The sequence below is a fragment of the Ochlerotatus camptorhynchus genome, unplaced genomic scaffold, assembly GCF_037179485.1.
Source record: "Ochlerotatus camptorhynchus isolate MF236.1 unplaced genomic scaffold, CSIRO-AGI_Acam_v1.1 ptg000493l, whole genome shotgun sequence".
Classification (NCBI taxonomy): Eukaryota; Metazoa; Arthropoda; class Insecta; order Diptera; family Culicidae; genus Ochlerotatus; species Ochlerotatus camptorhynchus.
In genome coordinates this window covers 1,494,127-1,520,330 of record NW_027040978.1, presented here as the reverse complement: position 1 = coordinate 1,520,330, position 26,204 = coordinate 1,494,127, and the positions used below count along the sequence as shown (strand labels likewise).

Genomic DNA, 26,204 nt, shown 5'->3' with positions numbered 1-26,204 from the left:
TGAAATCCTCTTCTCATAATCCCCTTGCAATTCTTGTCCGAGTTCACTGGAAATTATGCTCAGAACCTTGTCGGTATTCCTTTCGGATTATGCTCAGAAGACCTATCCCTTCGAAATCTCCGTAGAATTGCCATTGATTTTTTCTCAGAGTTTCCTAGAACTACTTCAGGAAACTCCTTGAAACCCTCCTCAGAATTCCTTTGAAAATGTCCTTGTATTTTGATTTCCTTGAAATTGTCATCAGAATTTCCTTGGAACATTCCTCAGAATTTCCATTGAATGCTCTTTGAAATCTCTTCAGATTTAAATTCACTTCATAATCTACCAGGAGTTTACAAACCAAATTTAAATCGCTGAAAGATCAGCAAACGTTCCAGCAAAATAATGCTACTGAATTTTTCAACAATTCCAACTTCTGTCAAAATGACAACCTTTTACTGAAAATCTGCAATATTTCCATAGAGGTAACTCTAAGTCCAGAAGGTCCCGAAGAAACGAGCTCATCTTCTTGGCTCCGCTCTGGTACTATCTTCGGTCCAAAACTAATCGATGAACCCTTCGAAACGTAGATACTTTTCCAAGTATCATTTATTAAATATAACCAGTGTCCGAGCCAGTGTCCTTACCTACATAATTTTATTTATTTGTAGTTTTTTTTAACCTCTTCCACCTCCTGCGGTTTGACCGGTGTACGAATTAGAGGTGGGCAAAATAGCTCATCTGGCTGAGCGGATCAGACCCGTCCAGCTGATTCAAGGGAGTCGATTATTTTGAACAGCTCATCAGCTCACCTTTAAATTATAGAAATTTTTACACAAATTTCACACGCGATGATATGATCGACATCGTGTTACACGATGTTACGCCTTTTCTCTAGCTATGTAATCCAGTCTACATACAGATTTTATTTCTGATGTTAATTCTTCAGCACAATTGCTCTCACTATTCTCGGCTTCAGCTCCAGATCATCAGCTCAGATCTGGAGATGGGCTCCCAGGCTGTTCTTTAGACTCGATTCATTAAAGTCAGCTGATGACTCGCGGTTCGTTTTTTGGAACCGCAGCTCATCAGTTCACTGATATCATAAGTCTAATAATGTATTCAGATCTGAGCGTGCATTAGCAGAGCGGAGCAGAATTTGTGTTTGAATGAGAGAGACAACTAGTACTTCTCTCCCTCTCGTACATTCCCAAAATCTCGCCCCGCGCGTGAAATATCGCTCAGGACGGAATCTACCTTGATTATCCAGCACAATTGCACTCACTGATATCATAGGTCTAATGGTGTATTCAGATCAGAGCGGCATTAGCGAAGTGGAGCTCTCTCTATTCTCGGCTTCAGCTCTAGATCATCAGCTCAGATCCGGATCCGGAGCTGAATCGTGAAGAATCGAGAGAGAAAAAGATCCGAAGAGCTGGACGGGTCCGACAGCTGTCATCTCACTGAATCACTCGAGCCGTTGATTCGGATCCGGAGATGAGCTGCTAAGCTGGAGAGCTGCATTTAGCTTTTCGGTTATTTGCTTTTGTGCGGATCTTCCGCTCCCCCAGAGAATGATGGGAGGAGAGGTGGATGAATAACATCAGCAATAAGAGTTGGGTACGTAAATACATTGGATAATACCAGTAGAAATTTAACATCGTGTAACACATGTACATATCAAGCGAACATTGCATTAGGTCCTAAGTAACATTGACAGATTCTCTTCGTCGACTTTCTCTTTGTATCCCCATGGCCATGTTAAGACGTTTCCCAGGTATTTTCAGCGCACAGATCGATAAAAGAAGCTTTTAACTAGCATGTAACATGACAAACACAATAAGTAATGGTTCTGTGCTCAAGTTATTAACGAAAGAGAAAGTCGACGAAGAAAATCGATCAATGTTACTTAGGACATAATGCAATGTTCTCTCTCCCATACAGCCGCTTGGAAGTTTGCTTTTACGGCTCTTTGACTGGGTGTAAGTTTAAGTAAGCTGATTTTTTGGGTAAAAATATTGTTTGCTGTTTTTTCAGGAAAGCATTGGATTGCTGATCATGATCCAGCAATTTGTTTTACTGATAATGAAAACTTAAATTTGGTGTGATAAAACTGTAACAGATTTTATGAGCTCCAAAATTAAGTTAATATTTTGAAAGATTTCCAAGGTCTCATTAAGACTTAAGAAGTTTTCCGAGCTACAGAATCATAAAAAAAACTATCCGAAGGCTGCTATGCTGAACGCCCTGGTAAAAACGGTTCAATTTTTGAAAGTGAAAGATTGTAGTAAGACATTCTTTTAGAAATCTTGAGCTTGCAAAAAAACTCTGGAATCTGTCTTGAACTTGGATGAATTTACCGAGGGGTGCGACACATCTAAATCTCGATTTTAAATGGTCGAAAAATCTCACACTAGCGAATCAATCTACGAAAAAGCAAACAATTTCCTGCATCTTAGATAGAGTCGCCCCCCTCGGAATTTACAGGAAAAAAATTAAATGATGAGAATTGGCATAATCCAAAGGTTTTTCCGAAGAAAACTCCTAGGGAATTCTGGAAAATATTCTTGAGGAATTCCGAGGAGACTACAAAGCAATTCAAGCTGACTATTGCATTAGGTCCTAAGTAACATTGACATTCTCTTCGTCGACTTTCTCTTTGCATCCCCTAGGCCATGTAAAGACATTTCCACTTATTTTCATCTCACAGATCGATAAAAAAAAGCTTTTAAGTAGCATCTAATACGTCAACCAGATCAAGAAACGGTTATGTGCTCAAGTTATAAACGAAAGAGAAAATCGATGAAGAGAATCGATCAATGTTACTTAGGACCTAATGCAATGTTCAGCTTGAATTCTGAAGAGAAATTCGACAGTGAGCATGCATAAGGGCCTATACGCGATGATCGATTCTCTTCATCGATTTTCTCTTTTGTTAATAACTCGCTAGATTTAACGTTTTTCGGTGCGTTAGCTGTTGCTTTTGTTAACCAATACAACCTGTTACTACTCTGCATTTAACAAATTCTAGAAAATGGTTTCGCTTAGCTGTAGCAATGCAAAGAGAAAATCGATGAAGAGAATCGATCATCGCGTATTCGCCCTTATGCATGCTCACTGTCGAATTCAGTGCCAAAATTTCAAAGGGGCGTAATTGCATTTGTAAACAATGGCTTTAGTCGTCGATTCCTCGCGAATGGCAAACATGGCAATTCTGAGGAAATGTCCAGGAGAATTTCAGAGAATCTCTGAAAAGAACTCGAAAGAGAATTCAGAGTATACTCTATAATTCCAAAAAATATTCAAAACTCCACAACTCAAAATAAATTCTGACAACTTTTTAGAAGTTCTTACATAAATTTCTAAATAATTGTGATAAGAATTTGAAAGGAATCTGTATCTGAAGTTGATGAGTCAATTCCAATGGAATCTTAAGGAGAATTTATTATTTTTGAGAGAGGTTACTTAGCAGTAGTTTTGAGTTAAATTTCATGGAAGTTTAAACTCACAATATCTGAGGATGGTGTCATCGAAGTATTGACGAGAATTCAACAAAATTAAAACATATGTATAACGGAACTTTGGGAAAATTCCAACGGAGGCAATGCAATATATGAATATACGATTGTATCAAGTTTAGAAAATAAAACACTTTCATTGATTTGTCAACCACCAAACAGTAAAGGTATATTTAGTTTACACTCTGTTAAAAGGTTGTAGGCCCAGTCAAACCCAAGCTGAAAATCCGTTACGATGGGAGACGATGAGAAGTTCCTGAAGATCAAGCCCTTCGACGGTACGGGTTTCAACAATGGAACAGCTGAATATCGCGCACTATGTCGGGAAGGAATCGAACGGGGAAGACTTCTAGGAAATCCTGGAAACGGATTCGGCAGCTGTCAAGACAGGAAAAGAGGACAAGAAGGCGTACCGGAAAAAGCAGGACAACAAGGTGTCGTTCGGTTCTGATTGGTGCGGTCGCGGATAGTCATCTTGAGTATATCAAGGACAAGAGGAGTCCGAAGGAAATTTGGGACGGATTGCACGAAGTTTTCGAGCGGAAAAGCTTGACGAATCAGTTCATGCTCAACCGGAAACTTGTTGGAGATGAAGCACGTCGGAAACCGGCGAGTCCGGATGCCCATTTTCTCCGTTTTGACCAGTTTGTTCGGGAGCTGAAGTCAACCGGTGCGAAGATGGACGAGGAGGACATCGTGTGCCACCTGATGCTAACCATGCCGGTTTCGTACGAATCGGTGAACACACGCTGTCTTGCTCGTGTAGAGCACATAAAGGATCTCGGCGTTACCGTGGACTGCAGACTCACTTTCAGAATCCACTACAATGACATCATCTCCAGAGCTAATTGACAATTGGACTTTATTTTCAAAATTGCCGACGAGTTTCGTGACCCGCTATGCCTCAGGTTACTTTACTGCTCGCTTGTGCGATCCTTATTGGAGTCAAGTTCAGTTGTTTGGTGCCCTTTCCATGCTAGCTGGATCACTAGAATTGAATCCGTTCAACGCAAGTTTGTGAGATATGCTCTCCGTTTCCTCAACTGGCGTGACCCAACGAACTTGCCACCGTACGAGGAGCGTTGCCGTCTCCTGGGAATCGAGCCATTAGAGGTGAGACGGACGGTCGCTCAAGCTATGTTCGCTGGAAAGCTGCTTACGGGTGACATTGACTGTCCAACACTGCTGTCACAGCTAAATATGTATGCCCCTGAGAGGTCTCTTCGTCAACGCGACTTTCTGTTTTGGGAACCACGGAGCCGGAATTATACACAACACGAGCCAATTCGTGCAATCAGCCGGCAATTCAATGTATCAGCTGACGTGTTTCGGCATCGGCTACTTGGCCTTTTCCGTACCGTTGACCGTAACTATTTAGTTTAAGTTTTATTCATTTAGACAATAATTGTCAGTTGAATTTTTCAATAAACAACAACAACAATAAACAGCTTCGTGAAGGGCAAGTATCTGGACGTCGAATCGAAGCGAAAGGGGAGAAAAACGTTGATGAATCAAGAATCGGAGGAAGTAGCGTTTTTGCTGGTAAGTCCGGATACGGCCGTATGAAGTGGGTCGGCTGCGGAAAAATTGGCCACAAGCGAGCTGAATGCCCTGAGTCGTCAAGAGCAGGCTCGATATCACAACGATTACGAGTATCGGATTCAAGCGGAGTCAGCACGGCTACTGTCCCTATCATTGATCAAAGGAAAACGATACAATCTATCTCCGTGATATATGTGGACGACATCCTGATTGCTGGGAATTCGATTGCGGAGATCAAACGTCTTAAGGAGAAGCTATCAAGAGAATTCAAGATGAAGGACCTGGACTAGAGCGGGTGACAATCGACCAGAAGCAGTACGTGAAGAAGATTGTGCAACGTTTAGATATGGCAGATTGTCGCTGCTATTCCCATGGATCCTCATCTGAAGCTGCTCAAGTGTGAAGATGCTCCGCGGTTCACGAAGAAGCCGTACAAGGAGCTGATTGGGTGCCTAATGTATATCACCCATATTCTCGTTTTCGTTCTAACCGTATTTTCCATACAAAAAAAAAGTTTTTTTTGTATGGAAAATACGGTTCGAACGAAAACAAGAATATGAGTGTATGTATCTAATGATTACATCCAGACCTGGGCCCTTATTACCGATGTCACATCACGGTGAAGTGACAAGTTATCACTCACGGTGAAGTTATTCCCATTTGATTTACACGGCAATCACTTCACCTTGAGTGCTGACAACTGGTCACTTCACTTCGTTTTCACCGTGAAGTGACATTCGTAATAAGGGTCCTGATATCTGCGCAGCGGTAAGTTATTTTGCGAGTTTCCAGTGCTGTGCCACTGACGAGCATTGGGCTCACCTGAAGCGGATTTTGTTGTACCTGCGAGCTACCGTTGAACACAAGTTTGTTTACCGGAGATCAATGGAATCGGAAATACTTGCTGTGTATGCTGATGTGGATTGGGGTAACAATCCAAACGACTGACAATCCGTTTCTGCGTACATACGTGGTTAAGCTACATGGAGCAACGATCTCGTGGGCAACCAGGAAGCAGACATCGGTGGCACTGTCAACAACTGAGGCGGAATTCATGGCTCTTTGCACAGAACAGAAGGAGAAGTGCAAACAAATCGGTGAATCAAAAAGTGGTTCGTTTTTCTGCTCAACAAGCGATGTGTGTGGTAGCGTTCCAGACGAACTTTCTATGTGCACTCACACTATCATAGCATGCTGCCTATCTTAACTGCAGGCAGAAGATGCCTTCTACCGCTAGGTGCGCTAGTGTTCGCAAATGACAAGTGGAGCCACTTTCTGATCCGAAGTTCCACTCCTGTGCTCTTTGTCAAGCTAGCTTCGAGGCAATGTGGGTGGTGAATCTATTGAAGATGCTTGACGTGGCAATTGCCTTATCGGTGACTGTATATGAGGACAACCAACCGTGTATTGCTATCTGCGAAGAACCGAGGAAGCATATCGACATTCAGCATATCAAGCTACAGTACCAACCAACCGAGGATCAATTAGCAGACATATTGACAAAAGGACTTCCTACTCCTAGATTTACAAAACTGCGGATAATTCTGGGATCATTCAATTGAGGGCGGAATGTTAGAAGTACAATTAATCACAGCAATCTATGAATATACGATTGTATCAAGTCTAGAAAATAAAACTTTCATCCCTTTGTCTACCACCAAACAGTAAAAGGTGTATTTAGTTTTCCCTCTGTTAAAAGGCAAATTATAACGACGAATTCTGAACTCAGAGGATGAAAAAGAAGAAGTTTCAAGAAAAATTCTAAAGGAACTCTGATATGAAATCCAGGGAAATCTTAATTTGATAAAAGTTATACATTCCACAGACTGAAAGCATTCTGCGGGCCGCACAAACTCACTCGGAGAGCCGCATGTGGCCCGTGGGCCATTGGAAGAGCATCACTGCTCTAATACATAATTTAAAGTACGTTCAGACTACAGAGTTATAACATGTTATAGCGCTATCTTGAAGGTGGTCTCTGTGTTGCAATTATTTGACAACCGTTATAACATGTTATAACTCTCTAGTCTGGACAGCCCCCCTTAGAGTCACCTCACCGGTGAGGTGACTCTCCATGCAAATCAAATGGAGAGTCACCTCACACGAGGTGACTATTGTCACCTCACCGGTGAGAGAGAGTCACGTGACTCGCAGAATAGGGGGGATTGACAGTTGATGTACACTGCAAATAAAATTCACGTAATATTCACCTGAAAAGGTACGTAGATATTTTCCATCGAACTTTTCAGGTGAATATTACGTGTTTTGGAATATTTTTTTTTTTCAAATGTGTCATATGAAAATCAAGTGATTTTCACGTAAATTTTATCGGACGTACCGATGGACGTCAAATTGGCTTCACTTAAAAGTTACGTGATTTTCTAGTACATTTCACTGGATTTTGCAGTAATGTTTCTGTGAATTTATGGTAGATTTCTTTGGTTAATTTCTTTATTAAATGTATCTTAAATAATAATCAGGCCCATTCTGCGCCGCGAGTGAGGTGAGGTGACTCGCTGTCACTAGTGAAGTCAGTTTATGTGAGGTGATTCTTTAGTTGATGTACTCGGAGAGCCACCTCACATGAGGTGACTATTGTTACCTCACCTCACTCGCGGCACAGAATAGGCCTCAATGCATTCTAGTTAATGTTCTTTTTGACCAAAGGCAAGCCATAAAAGAACAATTCTCGTAGATGTGAATAAAAGTTAACTTCATTAGTTGGATTTTTGCTTCATTTAATTAGCGTAATAAGCTTAGTTTATTTCTTAGTTACTACAATCTGTATCAAACCTATTCTTAATTCTATACATATAAAGACCGTTAATATGGTGTACGATGTTCAGCTCCGGGAACGACTTCTAGGGTGTCACAAAGAGATTCACTTCCGGGAATACTCTCAAGGCTTGGAATTTTGGGTGATATTATTGTTGCTCTATGTGCCTCCGTTGCTGACCAAGGCACTTATAATCGCTGCTTTCTGTATAAAAAACGGAAATTTGCAATGGTTATTTATTGGTTTATTGTAAAATCATAAAATTTAGACACTTACATTTCTGTTTCGCCAGGAAATGATAAGCTAGAAGAGGATATCATAATTCCAATTTACGTCCGCTTGTTGTAAGCACTCCTGTAGGTCTTTGTATGAGCTTGTGAGGAGCTCAAATGATCCGATTCCACACTCTACAATTCATAGTACAATGAATTACAGAATATTCAATTATAAATTAATTACACTTACGCTCAAAAACTTCAAAAAGACCGTCTGGTAATCCCAAATCACCTAACAACAACAACGAACTCACACTTCTTTCTGTCGTCATTTTGAACGATAATTTTCACACCAAGAGATCACGTACAATTTACGTGAATTTCACTTAACATTCACCAGTATGACACTTGACTTCGACCAGTCAATCTAATGGAATTTATTACCATGTCATTGAATTTCATATGCATTAGGTGCTTCTTATTGGATTGCTATTTTTGAGAAGTTACCTGAATTTTCAGGTGAAATTTACGTTCCTTATTGGTTCAGTGTAAACATTACGCTCCGTTTCTGCGTTTGTTTGAACGGCCATGGTAACGTTATGGTATTGATGAAAATTTATCAAGTGGTTAAATCATAGAGGTAACTCTGGTTAAATTGTGTTTTCAATTATTCTCTCGGTGTTTTTCAGTTTCGTTTCTATCGCTCTATGAAATTAAAAGAAAGCAGTGCATGCAAGTGAGTTCACGATAGCTTCAAGAAACAATGACCGTCCTATCGGTTGGTCATACTCGGATCGGTGAAACTCAGCGCAAGCCATAATGATGGTAACGTATGACTGAAGCTTAAAATCATTCAAACATCAACGCCACCGCTATCACTGACGGCAGCTTCAAGAACCAATGGCCGTGCCAGGGGATTGCATTTACCACCCTGACGACAACAGATAAAGAAGTGCCTGAGCCGTCATTTCCCACTCCGGTGGCAGAAACGTCATCCACCAACATTTTGATTGAAGTAAAAGTTGTTAGTTCTTTGGCTCGATTATCTGCCAATCTAAGACAGCTGATGCAAACATAGAGAAATTATGCTCCGTCCACATAGATTTTTGATTTATTACGCGGCGCATACGTGTCGTCAATGCACATATAAACATAGCATAAAAACTGTAGGCTACAGTGCTGACACCACCAATGGTGGTGGCTTCAGCAACCCTCCTTCTTGGCAGAAGATTGTCATTTCCCCCGATTTTACATCGAAATTCGCTGGCTTTCCCTGGTGATTTCGAAATCCAGATTTACTGGTCACCTTGTCCTTCTTAATTCTTCTCAAAATATCTTTGAAGGAATTTAAATGTTGATCCAAATTCACGTAATAATTCTTCAAAGTGACAGAATCCTGCAAATCAGTTCAGTCCCAGGTCCAGAACGTTGTTTTTTTCTTTTGCCGGTTTCAGAATTAAACGCATGCATTTGTCAGTACGGCTCTCTAGAAATACCATTCTGAAGAAATTATGGAGATAGTTATAAAACGTACTTCTTCTTCTTCTTCGCATTTCAAGCTTGCATATCGCATATTAGTTTATTGCGTGCTCTCAACTTAGTGTTATAGATGCACTTCCACAGTTATTAATTGAGAGCTTTCGATGCCTGTACCATTTTTGCATTGGTATAATTGTGTGGCAAGTCCACATACTTCTATGCTCAGGGAAGTCGAGAAATTTTCCAACCTTAAAAATTCTTAGACCGGACCGGGAATTGAACCCAGCCACCTCCAGCATGGTCTTGCTTTGTAGCTGCGCCTTTACCGACTGAGCTAAGGGAGGCCCCAATAAAACGTACTTGCTCTGGATGATTGCTCTATTCTTTTCCCCGATTGGTATCTCTCTGTTTCTAAATGCGCTTTGTGCTGAAAGCAGTTACCTTGTTTTGCAAAAAAGTAGTTTGTTGATCTGCTTTTTCCTATTTGATTCTGACACTTCTGTGGAGAGAAGATTTCCCAAACCGATGCTCTCGGGCTTAAACGTCGGTTGCTTGAAAGGCCTAATACCTCAGTCAAATCAAAACATACAGAGATCTCCAAAATCCCCAAAAAATAAAACGTACCAACGACCTTAAAAAAAAAAGTTATTGAGAATCGCCGCTAGAGATAAAGCTTCCCTGAAAACAAAAGTGTTTCTTTTCAAAGTCTGCAAATGAAGAACAATCCAACGCTTTTTTTTCCAATGATATAACCAAGGGTGGCAAATTTATGTCCAAAATAATGAAAAACAAATATAAAAAAAAAACTTCCTCGCTTCTACTGCCTAACAATGTACATCATCACGCGCACTCACGTATCCTTCCGTCCTTCATTTCAAATGAACTTACATTTCACTAGCATTTATTTGGTTGAGATAATCGGTAGTTTTCCGCGCAGCGACACAGCGCCTGCCCCTAAAACAAATCATCCACTAATAAAAAAGAGGTTATTACCTTCTCCCCGAAAAGAAAACAAAACCGATTCCGAGACGATAACGAAACGATAAGATAAACAAACCGCGACGACTAGCATTTAAAATGTGAACCTCTTCTATCCCTCGCTCTTGGCGCCCGGCTTAGGACAGATGGAAACTCATGCTGCCCTCGCTGGCAGCCAGTTTCAGCTTCTGTCGCATCGCTTCCCGGCTCGAGTAGTCCGGCAGCTTAAGATAGTTCACGCAGGTCATCACCGATGGCAGATATTCGTCCGGATTCTGGTTGCCGTCCATCTTCTTCCGTACGATCGTCAGCGGAGGCGTGAGGGCCTTGAAACCACCCGTCGGCAGCCGAGGACTTCCGGTTACAAACTGCAGGAACAGTCGCTGCTCTTCCCGGTTGTAGGTGCTCAGGATTTCGTAGAAGTGCAGAATGGCTTGCGAATCTTGCGTGAACCCGTGATCCGTGCGGCAGCACTCGGTCAGCATTCGAACGTCCCACCGTTGGTGCGACGCCGCATTCAGTCCAGATCCACAGAACACGTTCTCCAGCTCCTCCGGGTAGAACATACGCAACCGATTGACCGGGAATACCGAGTCGAATCCTGTGGGAAAGTAATTTCGAATTTGAGAAAATTCCAATGATGCCGAATTGCCACAGGGTTACATACCTTCTCGCAGTGCTTCAAATTGTCGCGAAACGCCTTCGACCAGGAACCAATGGGTCACCAGCGAGATGTACTGATGCAAATTGTGGATGGTGACGGCCATATCGCGGCCACCGCGGCGTAGCTCGATGTTCGGATGACCGGGCAGAACAAAGTCCAGGCCCAGGTCAGCGATCGGACAGCCGTCCAGGTCGAGTGATTCGATCTGTGGAAGAAGAACGATTTTAAGACCCATCTTTCCACTGGAGGTGATATCTCATCTTACCTTTTCAGTCTTCTCCATGGCATCCAGGCTGGGATCGGCCTGTATCAGATCCCGTTGCTTAACGATTTCTGTCAACCGAAGAAGCGTTACCTGCACTTCCGGTGCCACCTGATCGAGATCGGGCAGCCCAACCGAGTTCTCCTCCGACAGCAACCATCGGTAGAACGGTATCGAGTAGGGAAGGTCAAGCTGTGGAAATCAGAAATACCGTTAATGATGAAATTCAATAAAACAACAGATGACGCAGACACATTACCATTCGACTATCCATCACAGCTTTAGCCATAAATTTTCCTAAGAATTTAAACTTGTACTTCAAGCGTGAGATCTGCGAAGTTTTCGCTGTTTTGCTAAGCGGAATCGGAAACAGTCCGTGGGGTGCATTGACGTAGGATACGGCTCCACTGCTGCCACCGGCACCAGTGGATGGCGGCGAAATGAGTGAAAGTTGCTGCTGCTGCGTCGTTGGCGGTGGTGTCTGATTATTCTCCAACTCCGCCTGTTGGGGATTGCTACTCAGCAGCAGATTGTCCGATTGTTCAATCAGCATGTTAAGTGAGTTTTCATTGCTGATGACGAAGCTGCCATCGCTCACATTATGGTCACTATCGTGCTGTTGCTGATGATGGTGATGCCGTGTGCCCATCGGCGACAAGGACGATCGGTTCGTAGTCGTGGCGGAGGTGGTATCATCGTCGATCTGATTCAGCGCAGATTTTACAATGTTGTCCGCAATCGAGCTCGACTGTTGATTGTTGTTATTCTTATAACTATCACTGTCGTTCCATAAACCTAGATCACAGCGTTGCAGTTCGGTTGAGACCAGTGCGTAGAATTCAAGGGTTGGACCCAGACCGGTTCCGACTTCATTTTCGTACTGGATCTCCAGCAGAGCCTTCGAGTGCCCAAAGTCCTACGATACGAAAACAGCCATTATTTAGATATAGGATCAAGGGCAGCAAAGATGAATAACAAACCTGTATGATCGATTCCGCCTGTTTGAGTATGTCCTCGCGAGAAATGGCACGCTTGCGTCGGTCCAGACGAGGTGTTACTCGCTCACTAGTGTCTGCCGAGTTGAGATCGGGCGTCGTATCGAGCAGGCGTTGCAGCGCACGATCGCGATCGAATGATACAGCATAGAACAATAGGTGGCGTGTTTCGAACGGGAACAGGAATGGACAGGCGGCCGCAATCTGCTGCAACCACTGTGGCAAATTGCCAGTCATGATGACCAACGGGTCCTGCAGCTGACGACTGGCCTTGGCAGCGATCTGTAATGAACCAAGGAGGTCAGACTCATCCCTGCGGTTTCAAAGCAACCAACCATGTACCTTCGAATGGATGAATTCAACCTGGGGAATGATGTGACTCTGCGGTACTGAAAAGTACAAAGTGGCCCAATGGCGGTTCAGAGCATTGATGATGCGTAGCATACAGAGGGCATCAAGCGAAGCGTCCTGCACGCTAACCACATCGGGCAGTTTGGATGTCAGGAATGGCATCAGTGGGGAAACGACTGACGGGGCGATACCGTCGATCCAGAATTCCGGTTTCCGGCGCATTATCTTCGATTGGGAATTTTTGCTGTTCTTTCGGGACGAACTGGACTGGCCACTCTTGGAAGCGCTGTTGGAATCTTCCTCCACCGGGCGATAGTAGATGGTATGCTGCTGTACCCAAATGCTGGCGCTTCCTGCAATACCAAGGTAGATGAAAAATACAAATTTTCATTAGTTATCGAGGTTAATCGCTTTAATAAATAAGCTCTTCATGTAATAAACTTACCAATGGGCGTCTCCGTGTCCGTATCGGTCTCGGACTGATCGTTCACCAGCGGCGAGTACTGCCTGATCGCTTGGTACACCGTCATATTGTATGGCAGTACGTGCTCTCCGATCAGGAATTGCAACTTGTGCTTCAGCCCGCCCATCGAAATCATCGCAGCGGCATCGATATTGTCAATATCCTCTTCCGAGTCCTCCTCGCTGTCCACCCGTATTCCTCCGTAGCCGCGCACCACCAGATAGCGCTCGATCGCCTGCACCAAGGCAAGGGGATCGATCTTCACGGTGCCACCCTTCCATTGGCGCAGATTCGTACACTCGGGATGACGTTGGAGGTTACACTGTAAACAAAAATAACCGTTCAAATGCTGTGAACTGAACAGAAACCTCCCCCCTACATACCTTCAACTGGTGCGTATTGAAGAATTTAAGAGCACTTGTATTCGAACGGCCCCCAACCCCGGCGGGAAAATCGTGCACCTTGACCGGAAACTGTTCCAGCTGCGTAACGCATCCGTTCAGCTTGGCCACGAAGGCACTGAACGGTGCACTGTTAATCGCCGGAGCCATATTGCACGAGAAGTTTCCGTCTAACGGAAGGTTGGCAAACACGTGCAGGAACATCCGAAGACGGTCGGCACGTTCCACCAGCTGGTTGTCGTCGTTGGCCATGTAGCTCAGCATGGCTCGGATCAACCCGGAATGGTTCACCTCGAAGGGGGATATGTCGCTCTCAATGAGGATGTCCCGTAGTTCCTTTAGCGCAGCCAGACACTCGCCTTGGTTGCCGTCCATCTTTTGAATAGCACCTGCAGAAGAAGATCATCGAATCAAAATCCCACTGAACTACAATTTACTGAAAAGACGACAAACAAACTTACCAGTTAACCGGGAAAGGATCGAGCAAGCTGGATGCAGCGAACCGCTCGTTGCTCCCACCCCATTCGTTGAGTAACGATTCACAAAGGTGATGGCCTGTTCCCGGATCCATTGACGAGCTTTCTCACGGTTACCCGCAGCAATCAGGTTGGAGTTAGATTGGCTCTTTGCCAGCGCATTGGCGCCGTCCTTGCCGAACGATGCAGTCGAATGATGTGACGATGAGGACGAAGATTGACGTCCCCAGCGGGCCGGATTCAACGAAGCTAGGAAGGACGTCGTCTTTGACGAGGCACCAGAGAATCGTGATCGGGAACTGGACGATGGGGTATTCCGTCCGGAAGAAGATCCCAGAGTGGTTGCCTTATTGATCAATTCCTGCATGACGGACGAAGTGGTGGACGAACTAGACGTTCCAGCCACAGTGGATCCACTGGCTACCGAGTGGGAACCGCTTCCGGAAGCACCGGCATCGTCATGACGAGACTTGGACTTGGAACTGCTCTGGGATTTTCGCTTTGGTGGAACTTTACGCTTGAGGATATCGGAAACCTTCAGCTGGCCGGGACTGTGAGATCGAGTGTCGTGATGGGAAGCAGCCACTGTTGTGGCCACCAAGGTAGCTCCGGCACCGGATGTTACGGACAGAGGAGACGTCAGGATGCCCTGTTCGGCATTGTACGCGAAGGTATCCGGAAAATGATGACTCTGATAGAGATGTGTTTGCTTGCTGGAACCCGCCTCCGCTTGGTGATGATGAGAGGCTTGCTGGTTGATTGGGATGGCCGAGCTGTAGATTGCATTCAGCAGAATGTTTCCATTGTTTGGCGTAGCGATTGCTCCGGGGATACTCGGTTGCATATTAGTGGCCAGCGATTCCAGATGGAGTGTACTGGTGGACATCTGCTGATGATGGTGGTGATTGTGGTGAAGACCCTTGGCCGAGGTGTTCAAATTGATCGCCGTGAAGCTGCTCGATGTTCCGGGTAGATTGGCGGCCGATGTCGGTGAATGCAGCAGAGTCGAACTGGTCGATGGCATCGACATGCTGATCTTACTGGCCATCATCATAGCAGAGTTGAGGTTCTTGACGTGTGGACCGGCACCGCCAACGATGGCAATCGCCTGGGAGCCGGACTTTGAACTTGAGGCAATGGCACTGTCAAAATCGAATGTATTGTTCGGGTGAATGGTAGCCGACGAGGGGGCACTTTGAGCTCCAGATTTGGGCGACGGGGCAGCACAGATCGGTATGGTTGGATCCGTCAACTGAGTGATCTGATGCACGACACCTTCTCGGCGGAAGTGCATCCCGAAGACTTCCGGCAATTTTTGCATCAGGATTTCAGCCATCTGCAGAGCACCGACTACGATTCTGAGATCGTTTGAAGCCATCATTCCGGCAATGTGTGACGAAACCAGTTGATTCTTCAGCACTTCTCGCAGGAGATCGCTATTGGCAAAGTACACCATCCTCAGCAACGCGCGTAGACATTTGTAACGTACCGAGGGGCCAGCCGACGAGCTGTACACCTCATACAGAACCGAAAAGAGGTTCTTGATAAACTCGGCAGCCAATCCTCGTTCCTCCTTGAGACAAGCTATCCGTGCATCTCGAGTAGCATTCGGTGGCCTAGTGGCCAGATTGACACATCCAGTGCCTCCGGAAGTGCCAGAATTAGCTTCGCCAGTTTCACCCGAGATCCCAGCAGCGGCTGCTATTGCACCTGTATTGATCACTACAGCTCCCTGTTGCTGAGCCAGCAGAGCATGATTGATCTTCCTTTGAGCGGCCCGGGTCGTCCCGGTGTCCTCGTTGATCTGTTGCATCGAGTGGAAATCAATCGTGTAGGTCCGCCCCAGCGTACTCAGGCTGATTTCGTCATCCGAATTCAGGTGGGCCGCTTCGATCATACGGGAATCGATGGAAGAGTATGGTCTCCAAACGCCACGATCGTCTTTCCATTGCCACTGGACAGCATCCTGAACGTTGGCTTGGGTTCGCTCGAGCAAGGAGTCCACTCCGAAGATACCGTCCGTCGGTAGACGAGGCATCAGCTCTCCTATCAGACACGTGATTTCGTACAGTTCCGAGGGAGATCTGGGAACCAGTTCTACATCCGACGTTACGGGATCCGCCGATCCGGTGAGCAAATAGAGAAGCGTAGAGGCTATGTCGTTTTTCAGCAGGGTGATAGCCAGATCCGGGCAGTTTGCGCACATGACACTCAGCATTCGGACAACATTGGTGAATGTTCCGGAGTTGAGAACCGAAGGGGTGACTACCAGCAGTTGTTGGCAGTTTTTCAGCAGTTCCATGCTTGCTATCTCCTGAAGGATAGTCGGATCATGCTGGAAGCTATCCACCAAGCGATAGAATGCAGTGCATATGCTTTCGACGCTCTTTTTATCTTGCTGAGCTAGAAGTCGAGCCAGTAAGGGCAGAGACTCTTTAACGAAGTGAAATTCATCGGCATGTAGATTCAGACAGCAATTGGCTGTGATGGCTAGAGCCGCCCGCTGGGCGTTGATGGAGAAGAAGTCCAGATAAGTGAGACAGGCCGACACTCCATTGGCCTGTAGAATACTTTTGTTGTGCCGACGGGAAAGGATTTCCAATGCCGTGAGACTTTGTTCTGCCACGTCCATGCACTGGATGACCTGAAGTTTTTCAAGGAATGCCGGAATTGCGTCGACGACGGTCCCGGATGATCGTGGGAGAGCTTCTAGCATGTACGCCAATGCACGGCAAGCATTGTTCATGATGTCAAAGTTGTGCTCCATTCGGAGAAGGGTGATCAGTGCTGGTACGACCTGTTTGATTGGGAATCCCGCTAGGGTGTCCTCGTTACCCATGACCAACATTTGGCACATTTCGATTGCAGCTTGCAGCTGTTGACTTTCGTCCTGACATTGCAGCCCTTGGAGAAGCTGTTGCGCTTTGGAACTGCTGTTTGCTCCCATGGTACGATGCAGTAGGTGGTGCATCCTGGGTCCCAGAGCACCGAACAAGTGCGGAGGGAGACCCCGGGCTTCCAGGAGAGCCTGAAGCCTGCCAACTTCGCTGTCGTCGCTTTCCGAATCGGGATGCGGAACGGCAGCGGCAGCACCCAAGCTGGCGGAATTCGAAGCAGCACCACCGGAAGCACCGGCACCGGTCACGTTCATCATGTTCACATCGATGGGAGCGGATGTTCCGACCGAAGCCGATCCAAGACTGGTCGTTTTGTGCAGTTTGATGAATGGGTGCGACGAGCTGGATCCGCTCGGTTGATGGTGATGCGAATGGTCGTTGTTATTGTTCCGAGAGCCATCATTGGCCATTGCTGAGTTGGATGGTCCAGGCGCTGCTGCCGTTGGATCGTAACCTGCCGCTAGTGATCCGAGCGAAGTGGAATTGTTATTGTTTGCCGCCGTCACCACCGATGACGACGAATAGGACGAGGCACCTTTGGAGGATGAGCCTTTGGCAGTAGCACCGGAGGAGCTGCCAGCCGAATATGGATTGGCCGAACCACTACCGGAACCACCACCACGATGACTGCCCGAGCGAGAAGATTGTGATGATGATGGCTGTTGCTGCTGCACTTGACTGGGATTGGCGGTGTTCGAACTAACACAAGAACCCGTTGTTGCGGATTGATAAGAACTTTTGCCACGAGAACTACGTCTTAGCAGGCCGCTAGGTAGGTGCCCCTGGGTGCTGTGATTGTGACTGCTACTACTACTTGCACTACCGATGTGAACACTACCGGAATGATACTGCTGCGGCTGCTGTTGGTGATGATGTTGGGGCTCCCTACCTCCGCTGCTACGAGCTAGACGTGCCCCCAGGTTCGGGGCTTTATGGCTGCTGCCCGTACCGCCCGGGTGTTGGTCCCCCACTTTCTGTCGCTTTTTCGGTACTACGACGCTCGACGATGCTACTACTGTTGCTAACCCTGCTGATGGCTCTGGATGGTGGTGATGGGAACGCAAATTCCGTCCCTCTTCCACCGTACTTGTTTGTACCTGTACTGCTGCTGCTGCTGCTGCTACTGCTGACCGGTCTAGCTTAGAACCAGATCTACTACGCTTGCGTTCCTGTTGCTGCTTTTCCTCCTGGAACACTCGATCGAAGACCTTTTTCGACAGCTTCGGGTCCCCTCCTTTCCTGCGTTTCTCCTTCTCGATTGATCGTGACGACGAAGCGATGGAACTGACACTACCTCCACGACTACTACTGCAAGTGCTGCTGGTGGAACTGTGGCCGTAAAAGTCCGGCAAATGTTGTTCGTGGTGTGATTGTTTAGTTAATTTTTGCTTTGCTCCTCCCTCAAATGGAAGCGATGACAACGACGATAGAGACGATGAGCAAGAAAGTGTCGAAGTAGTTGGTGATACTGCTAACGCTGATCCAACGGCGGCGGAGGTGGCACTATGACTATTGCTAGTGGACTTTGTGCTATCATGTATGTTACCAGCGTGCTTCCGTATGGCGCCGTGACGCTTACTGCACTGGGCTTCCACCGAAGGTGATGACGCCTGCTGGATCTTACTGCTACTGCTACTACTGGCAATTGGAGCAAGAGGAATTTCCTTCGAAACGGTTCGTGAACGTGTTCGGAAAGCTATCGGCGAGGGAGTCGAATTCTGTTGCTGCTTCCTGTCTTCCTCGTGCTTGCGTTTTCGACCACTGCTGCTTTGTCTGCTGTTGTAATCCGTTTTCGACGTTTCGGAACGCTGATGGGTTTTCTGAGAAGATCTACTTTTTGATCTCCGACTGCCACTGCTATTTTCTGCTGCTGCTGTTGTTGTTGTTGTTGTTGTTTGATGGTGGTGTTGATACCGATGATATTGTTGTTGTTGCTGCTGCTGATGATGATGCCCCTCCGTCACTGCAGAGAGCACTTGCTTACCAACGGATTCGGCCATAGACGACACTTCGACGTCCCCTTGTGTCCATTAAATAGCATACCCGTGGTCGAGATTCGGCGACGCTGATGGGCGGCTGCTGCTCCTGGACACAACACTAATATTTGCGTATTTTTTTTTTTGATTTTTCAAGTCTCACACAAAAAGATTCATGCACTGCACAACACACTACAGTGAATATTCTACACTAATGAACCTGACACTGCTTTACGATCTCAGGTCAAACGATGATGCAGCGGCTAGTGCCAGCATACGATTGGAACGCGACGATTCTCCTTCACTCCGTTGCTATTATTAGATTCTCGAATCTGAAAGCACAAACAGAGAAAAAAAGGGAAAAATTAAAACCGATGTTACTCGCATGGTCTTTATCTACAGGGGGGGCGGCAAGAGTTAATATTTCAATGAGGTTAACTAAAGTGGTAATAGTAAATTTTATGTGCAGCAGGTATGTTGTACACAGAATTGTGAGTATTTTTTTTTAATAAATCAGTGATATTTGAAGAATGTCGAACTTCTAATATACATTACAATGGATTGTATATGATGCGCATAAACTTTATGAAAGTGCTTAAACATGTTTCGCCACTACGAACATAGTCTCAAACGTGGTGAATTGGTTAGGTCATTATTTGATCGAAACTCCAGCACGATTAGGAGAATCTAGAACATCTAATAGACATGAAAATGAATTTGCTAATGACAGTCCGAAACGAGGTTGATGCAGTAGATCATTTGATCTGAAGTCCAGGATTATTTTGAGAATCTAAAACATATACTGTATGAATCCGCTTGGACCTATATCGTTGCTAATGCCATCGTGCAGTCCTGGTAAAAATGATAACCGGCAAGGTAGATTTCAGCAACTGAGCAAAAATTAAGTTTTCAATAGTTCCTACACCTAAGATGGCAGCCCCATCACGGGGATAGGAGACCTTCGGGTCGACCACCTACCGAATTTTACAAGGTGTTACAGAAACCAACCGGACTACCGAACTACAGGACAAGGATAATTTCTACAGTCAACTGAATGCCGTCGTGGATAAAGTCCCAAAGGGTGACATCAAGATCTACACTGGCGACTTGAATGCGAAGATCGGCTCCGACAACACGGACTATGAGCGTGTCGTGGGACGCCATGATTTCGAAGAAATGAGCGAAAACGGCGTGCAGTTTGCAGAATTATGTGGCAATAACGACGATCGGGAGCTCGACCAGTGCACAAAATCACGTGGGACATACGTGAATATACCGAAAATCGACATCCCCATTAATCGAAAATGGAGACGGAGCCTTCCGGAATGAACATCGCGTCTGACTATACCCTTCTAATCGGCTAGATCCACCTACGCATTGCACGGATCCAGCGGAGGGAGGAGAGGCTCGCACAGAGATTTAACACACGCCGACTAGAAGAACAGTGGACGGTCATCAAGAATGCGTTGATCGAAACTAGTGATAACAATCTGAGTGAACTGTGCACTCAGCGAAGAGTGGATCCAAGGCGAATAAGGCCAACCGCCTCCTCTACGATATCTCACGACGCATGGGTGGACCAAGGATGACGATGTCAGTGGACAGTTACTAATCGGCTGTACAGTTACCTAGCGACCCCATTGACCAGCTGAAACGTTGGTTTGAGCACTTGTTCAAGTTTCGACGTCCAACCAACCATCAACATCTCGGCATGATCCGCCAAAGGTACGGCACATCACTCGCGTCAACTCCGAGGCCCCATCACTGCACGAGATTGAAGGAGCTATCCGAAGTATGAAATCCTAAAAGGCTATCACATATCAACAGAGATGCTCAAAGCTGACCCAATGCTATCCGCACAAATGTTGCATCAACTATTCTGTAATATCTGGGCCAACTGGATGCAAGGCGTCTTAGTGAAGGTCCCTAAGAAGGCGGATTAGACTGTACGCGACAACTGGCGAGGCATCATGTTGTTCTCAAATTTCTGTGCAAAGTTATCCTGAATCGGATACAGAAGAAGATCGACGCGACTCTCCGGTGTCAGCAGGCAGGATTCCGTGCCGGAAGACCTTGATGTGGATCATATTGTCACGCTCCGCAGCATCCTGGAGCAGGTCAACGAATTGCAAGAGTCCCTCTATTTGGTATTCATTGACTACGAAAAAGCTTTCGATCGACTCAGTCACGAAAATCTGTGCAACGCCCTGAGACGCAAAGGAGTCCCGGATAAAATCGAAGTGCAGTACGAGGCTTTCCCATGTAGAGTCCTGCGGAGCCTTGTCCGACCTTATACGGGTAGTCGCAGGTGTATACCATCTCCGTTATTGTAAATCATGGTAGGTGCAATTGACCGTGTACCGAACCGTCGACTGCTTTGGCACCCTATCACTATGGAGCACCTCAACGACTTCGATTTGGCTGATGATGTTGCGCTATTAGCACAAAGGCGCTTCGCTGATGCACGCTCTGATCTGAATACACCATTAGACTTATGATATCAGTGAGCTGATGAGCTGCGGTTCCTAAAAATGACCCGCGGGTCATCAGCTGACTTTAGTGAGTTGGATCTATAGAACACCTCGGGAGTCCATCTCTAGATCTGAGCTGAAGCCGAGCATAGTGAGAGCAATTGTGCTGGAGAATCAAGGTAGATTCCGTCCTGAGCTGTGCTTCCATTTATTAACGTCCTTTTAAACGAACCACCTTGAAGAGGTGGAAAAAGTTCATTCAGGACGGCCAAGTCGTAACCAGCACCCAGCCGATTAGCATCCCCAGGTAGCGATAATCACAGGCTACTTAGAGTTGGCTATAACCTCTTTGCTCTGTCATCGTCATCACGGGTACTACCGATTTATTGACAATAGTGCATTAGTGACAACGATGATCCCCCGTTCTTGTTCGCATTACTGACGGCAAATATCACCGCCAGCAACCCCACCGTGCACCGCGTGGAGGTAAGAATCGGAGTTCAGGTGCACAGAGGTCGCAAATCGCCGGTCAGGGCAGAACCCAACAACCTTTGATAGGCGTTTTTATGCACCTGCTTTACCCGGCCTCCGTCCTGAGCGATATTTCACGTGCTGGGCGAGATTTTGCGAATGTACGAGAGGGATAGAAGTACTAGTTGTCTCTCTCATTCAAATTCTGCTCCGCTCCGCAAATGCACGCTCATATTTGAATACACCATTTGACTTATGATATCAGTGAACTGATGAGCTGCGGTTCCTAAAAATGACCCACGGGTCATCAGCTGACTTGAATGAATCGGGTCTAAAGACCAGCTTGGGAGCCCATCTCCAGATCTGAGCTGGTGATCTGGAGCTGAAGCCAAGAATAGTGACAGCGAATCTGCTGAAGAATTAACATCATTAACAACAATCTGTATGTAGACTGGATTACATGGCTAGAAAAAGGCGTAACATCGTGTAACACGATGTCGATCCATCGCGTGTGAAATTTGTGTAAATATTTCTATAATTTAAAGGTGAGCTGATGAGCTGTTCAAAAGAATCGACTCCCTTGAATCAGCTGGACGGGTCTGATCCGCTCAGCCAGATGAGCTATTTTGCCCACCTCTAGTGCCTACCGATATGACCGAATTAAGAAAAACATGCAATGCCTAGTTCCAATCTTGGATTGTCGCCGACAATGTATAGACTGCTAGCAACAGGATCAGTGTTACTTTCAGAACAAGTAAGCTGCCAGAGGAGGTCAAGCTTTACTTCTGCCATAACAAGGTGATGGCGTTCATTAACAAACCGGTTATCTGTCACAACTGTCTCCGATACGGACACAAGACAGACTCATGCCGATCAAAAAAGCGATGCACGGTGTGTGCACTTCAACATGAAGGAATGGACAGTGGAGACTGTCCAAACCCAAAGAAGTGTATGTACTGCACGAAAGCACACAGAACAACGGACAGTGAATGACCAGAATGATCAAGGCAAAGAAATATCAAAACCATCATGTCCTAGACGAATCTGACATGGAGGCACGGGAACTGAATCCAGTGTTGACCCAAAATCGATACGAAATACTCGAAAACGTGGAAGAATTCCCGACACCAGCAGACAGTTTCGCTGATATGGTTGCAGGCAACTTCAAAACTAAGAATCCACATCAGTATCGAAAGGAGAGGAACAAACGAACACTACAACAGGAGGATGTCAACATCGCGGATAAAGTTCAAGTATTTGCCGACAAGAAGAAGAAGACGGATCAGGAAGGAGAGAAGAATGGCGTAGCTCTATTAAAAAAGTATCGTGTGACGGACTTCGATAGCTGGGCTCAGAAATTCGAACAACTTCGTTAACAGAACATAACTCAACAACTCGGTGCAACCGGAATGGACGTAGCAGAATCAACTAATGAAACAATCAACAAGAGTAACATGCCCAGCAGCTCCCAAACTGGAAAGCTTATGGGTTGGCCGGACTTCATACATGAAACGGATAATGTAAAACCGTGAGTAGTAACGTAATGATCAACGTACTTAGAATATTCCAATGTAACATACAAAGTTTACAAAATAATAAGTTTGTAGCCATCATTATCAACAACAAATATAAATCAAGAGAAATATCAGTCCCCACTTTCGATAAAATACAGTGCTTAGCTAGACAAATAGTATCTTTAGACCTAGTAGTAGTATCTATTTACATTGCTCCTAATGTAAAAAATACAGACCTCAAAGCGAGCTTAAGGCAAATATATGACAGGATCGAGTGCTACCGTATAGTTTTCGTTGGCGGAGACTTCAACGCGCACCACTTCACATAGGATAAGCGGATTTCGGATATCAAGGGACCCGGAAATGAACTAGCCTAGCCTATACTAAATCTCCTTAATAAAGAATTATAAAACATAGGTTTTAACAGGGCTGGTAGCAATCACTGCTGTTAAAAATAGTGATTTTAGTGACCATTTTGATGAAATAAATGACCAAATAGTGACTTATAGTTGTAAAAATAGTGACTAAAAGTGACCTAAAAGTAAATTTTAATGAAAACTCTTAGGAATTTCTGAGGAGCTACAGAGGAAAATTCCAAGGGCATTCTGAGCATAATTTCATAATTTTTTTGGAGAAAACGAATCCGGAGCATAAGTCTTTGGAATTTTTTTTGAAAATAATAAAGGAGGATTACAATTAAATCTGAAAATAACTCCAGGACATCTTCAAAGGAATTCGGAAAAAGAATTCAGGAGAGTTTGCCAAACAAATTATAAGTAATTTGTGAGGAGAAATTCCAATGAATTCTTAGGAGACTTTCAATGTGAGTAGAATTCCAAGGGAAGGAGTGAGATTGAAAAGGAAACTCCGATGTCACTGGTTTGAAAATTAAAAATAAATCAAAGCCACTCACATCTAGACCATCAGATCGAAAATGACCTAGTTCCTCTCTCGGTCTACATCTAGAGACCCTACACTAATCAACCTACGTACCAATCTGCTCTGCTCTTGCCCTTATACATCTGAAACCTATTTGGAAGGAAAACCCGTCTAATACCATAGCAACACGGTTCGAATTTCCATGTTTTCATTATTTTTCCCATCATCACACAACACTGTAGTAGTACAGTATGCTGAACTCCGTACCCAGTACAGCATTACACACACACACACACTGCAATCATCAACCCAGAAGACGGAGGCGCCTACTGGTATTGTGGCGACGGAGCACGCGGGTGGATGTTTGATCAGGCGCATGTTCACACGCACACATCTACCTGAACATCGCAAACGAAACGCACACAATCGACGCCCAAACAGCTGATCGCCCGACCGACGAAGACGACGACGACAAAAGACGGGGTTCAATTTCCAAGTCGTCATCATCAGCAGCAAAGCTAAAGCGAACCCCACACGTATCAATATATTGACACGAAGGGGAATTATTGACATATTGATAATGTGAATGCAGAATAATAGTCAATATTGAATGTATTGACAATACGAGTACTGTCAATAGAAGCAATCGTGTAGGGTCCACTTAACAGGCACCGAGGCAGACGACGGCGCACGCATGGCGGCGGGTATAGTCAGTTAGCAAATTAAAGGGGATGTGGAATGGGTGGAAGGAAACGAAGAACCAACACACCAACCCGATTGAGCCAAGTGACGACGATGTTTAAGTTGATGGTGTTGTTATTGTTAATCAGCTAGTGGGTTAGAAAAACAACATGGCAAAAAAATAAAAGAGGATCATGTCTAGCGGATTGGAAGAAGGAGGAAACCAGATGTTACTTATTGGCAGGCAGAAGAAGCAGAATCACCTAAGTAGGCACGACGTCGCAGTCGAGGCCACCTAATGTTGACTTGTTTTATGTTTGATGTACATAATGATGGGATCAAAGTAGGCTGCCTGCAATGGTTCTTTTGCGATTATTTTCGTTGCTTCGATTCGGAAGACGATCGCAAGTTTGAGTTGAGACAGACAGTAGTAGAATGTCGGTGGGTGAAGCAAGGAGCAACGAACGATCGGAAAAGCATGCCGATACCTACACACAGCACCCCTAATACATAAGGGAGAAACAGCTAAAACGGCAAAAGCCCTAACAACAAATAACGCAATGAGGGAAACAGGTTTAAAACGATCGCGATGTTCTCATCGTCCAGTTGCCATCAGAGCGGATTTCACGGGGTATACAAAATGTTTATATATATAGGTAGTTATGTGCGTATTATGTAGAAGAGCGAGGTCAGGTACAAATGATGAACGTGAAACTAAACATTCAAGGCAGTTTGCTATGTAATACGACGTAAAAAGGCATTCAAATCATCTGCTTAGGAAGCAATGCACGTAATGTTAATAATAACGCTGACTAGTCTAACGGAAACGGAAGGGAACATTAGGATTAGAATAGGATAACCAAAATGTAAACATCGACAGACAGTTTCATTTCATTAACGACCAGTGTTGACATTTGTCATGTACTTTATGGAAAAGTTACAGTCACGGTCATTGAATGAAATCTCGTTAAACTTTTACCATAGAGCACAGAGTTCCACGCCAAATGACGAATGGGAAAAACTCGACCTACTCTGATTTGCATAGCTGTCATGTGTCACATTTTTGATAAAAATCGACCATTTTGAATCTTGTAAAAATTTCAAAATGCCGTCTGAATTTTTCAAAAAAAAAAAAAAAAATAAGCACGGTAACGGCATTTCTGATCAGAATGACGTTTGAGACAAGATTGTGGGGTTAAATAATGTTTTTTTTTCT

General features: G+C 45.2%; 1 protein-coding gene across 4 annotated transcripts in view; it reads right to left on the bottom strand.

Annotated features, from left to right (window-relative positions):
- Nucleotides 1-7,925: 7,925 nt before the first annotated feature.
- The window catches only part of ctrip (E3 ubiquitin-protein ligase ctrip), a 74,520-nt gene continuing 56,241 nt past the window's right edge, over nucleotides 7,926-26,204 (bottom strand). For 3 of the 4 annotated variants that reach the window (XM_065235515.1, XM_065235514.1, XM_065235516.1), the window contains exons 2-10: nucleotides 14,085-19,304; nucleotides 13,606-14,012; nucleotides 13,205-13,544; nucleotides 12,751-13,112; nucleotides 12,394-12,690; nucleotides 11,673-12,329; nucleotides 11,417-11,605; nucleotides 11,155-11,356; nucleotides 10,123-11,088 (exon numbers count right to left, since the gene is read on the bottom strand). In XM_065235515.1, the coding sequence (XP_065091587.1) occupies nucleotides 10,625-11,088; nucleotides 11,155-11,356; nucleotides 11,417-11,605; nucleotides 11,673-12,329; nucleotides 12,394-12,690; nucleotides 12,751-13,112; nucleotides 13,205-13,544; nucleotides 13,606-14,012; nucleotides 14,085-18,996 (7,830 nt within the window). In that variant the 5' untranslated portion in view covers nucleotides 18,997-19,304 and the 3' untranslated portion in view covers nucleotides 10,123-10,624. Of the gene's footprint in view, nucleotides 7,936-10,122; nucleotides 11,089-11,142; nucleotides 11,357-11,416; nucleotides 11,606-11,672; nucleotides 12,330-12,393; nucleotides 12,691-12,750; nucleotides 13,113-13,204; nucleotides 13,545-13,605; nucleotides 14,013-14,084; nucleotides 19,305-26,204 lie in introns of those variants that run through there. The other variant, XM_065235517.1, reaches the window with a different exon arrangement.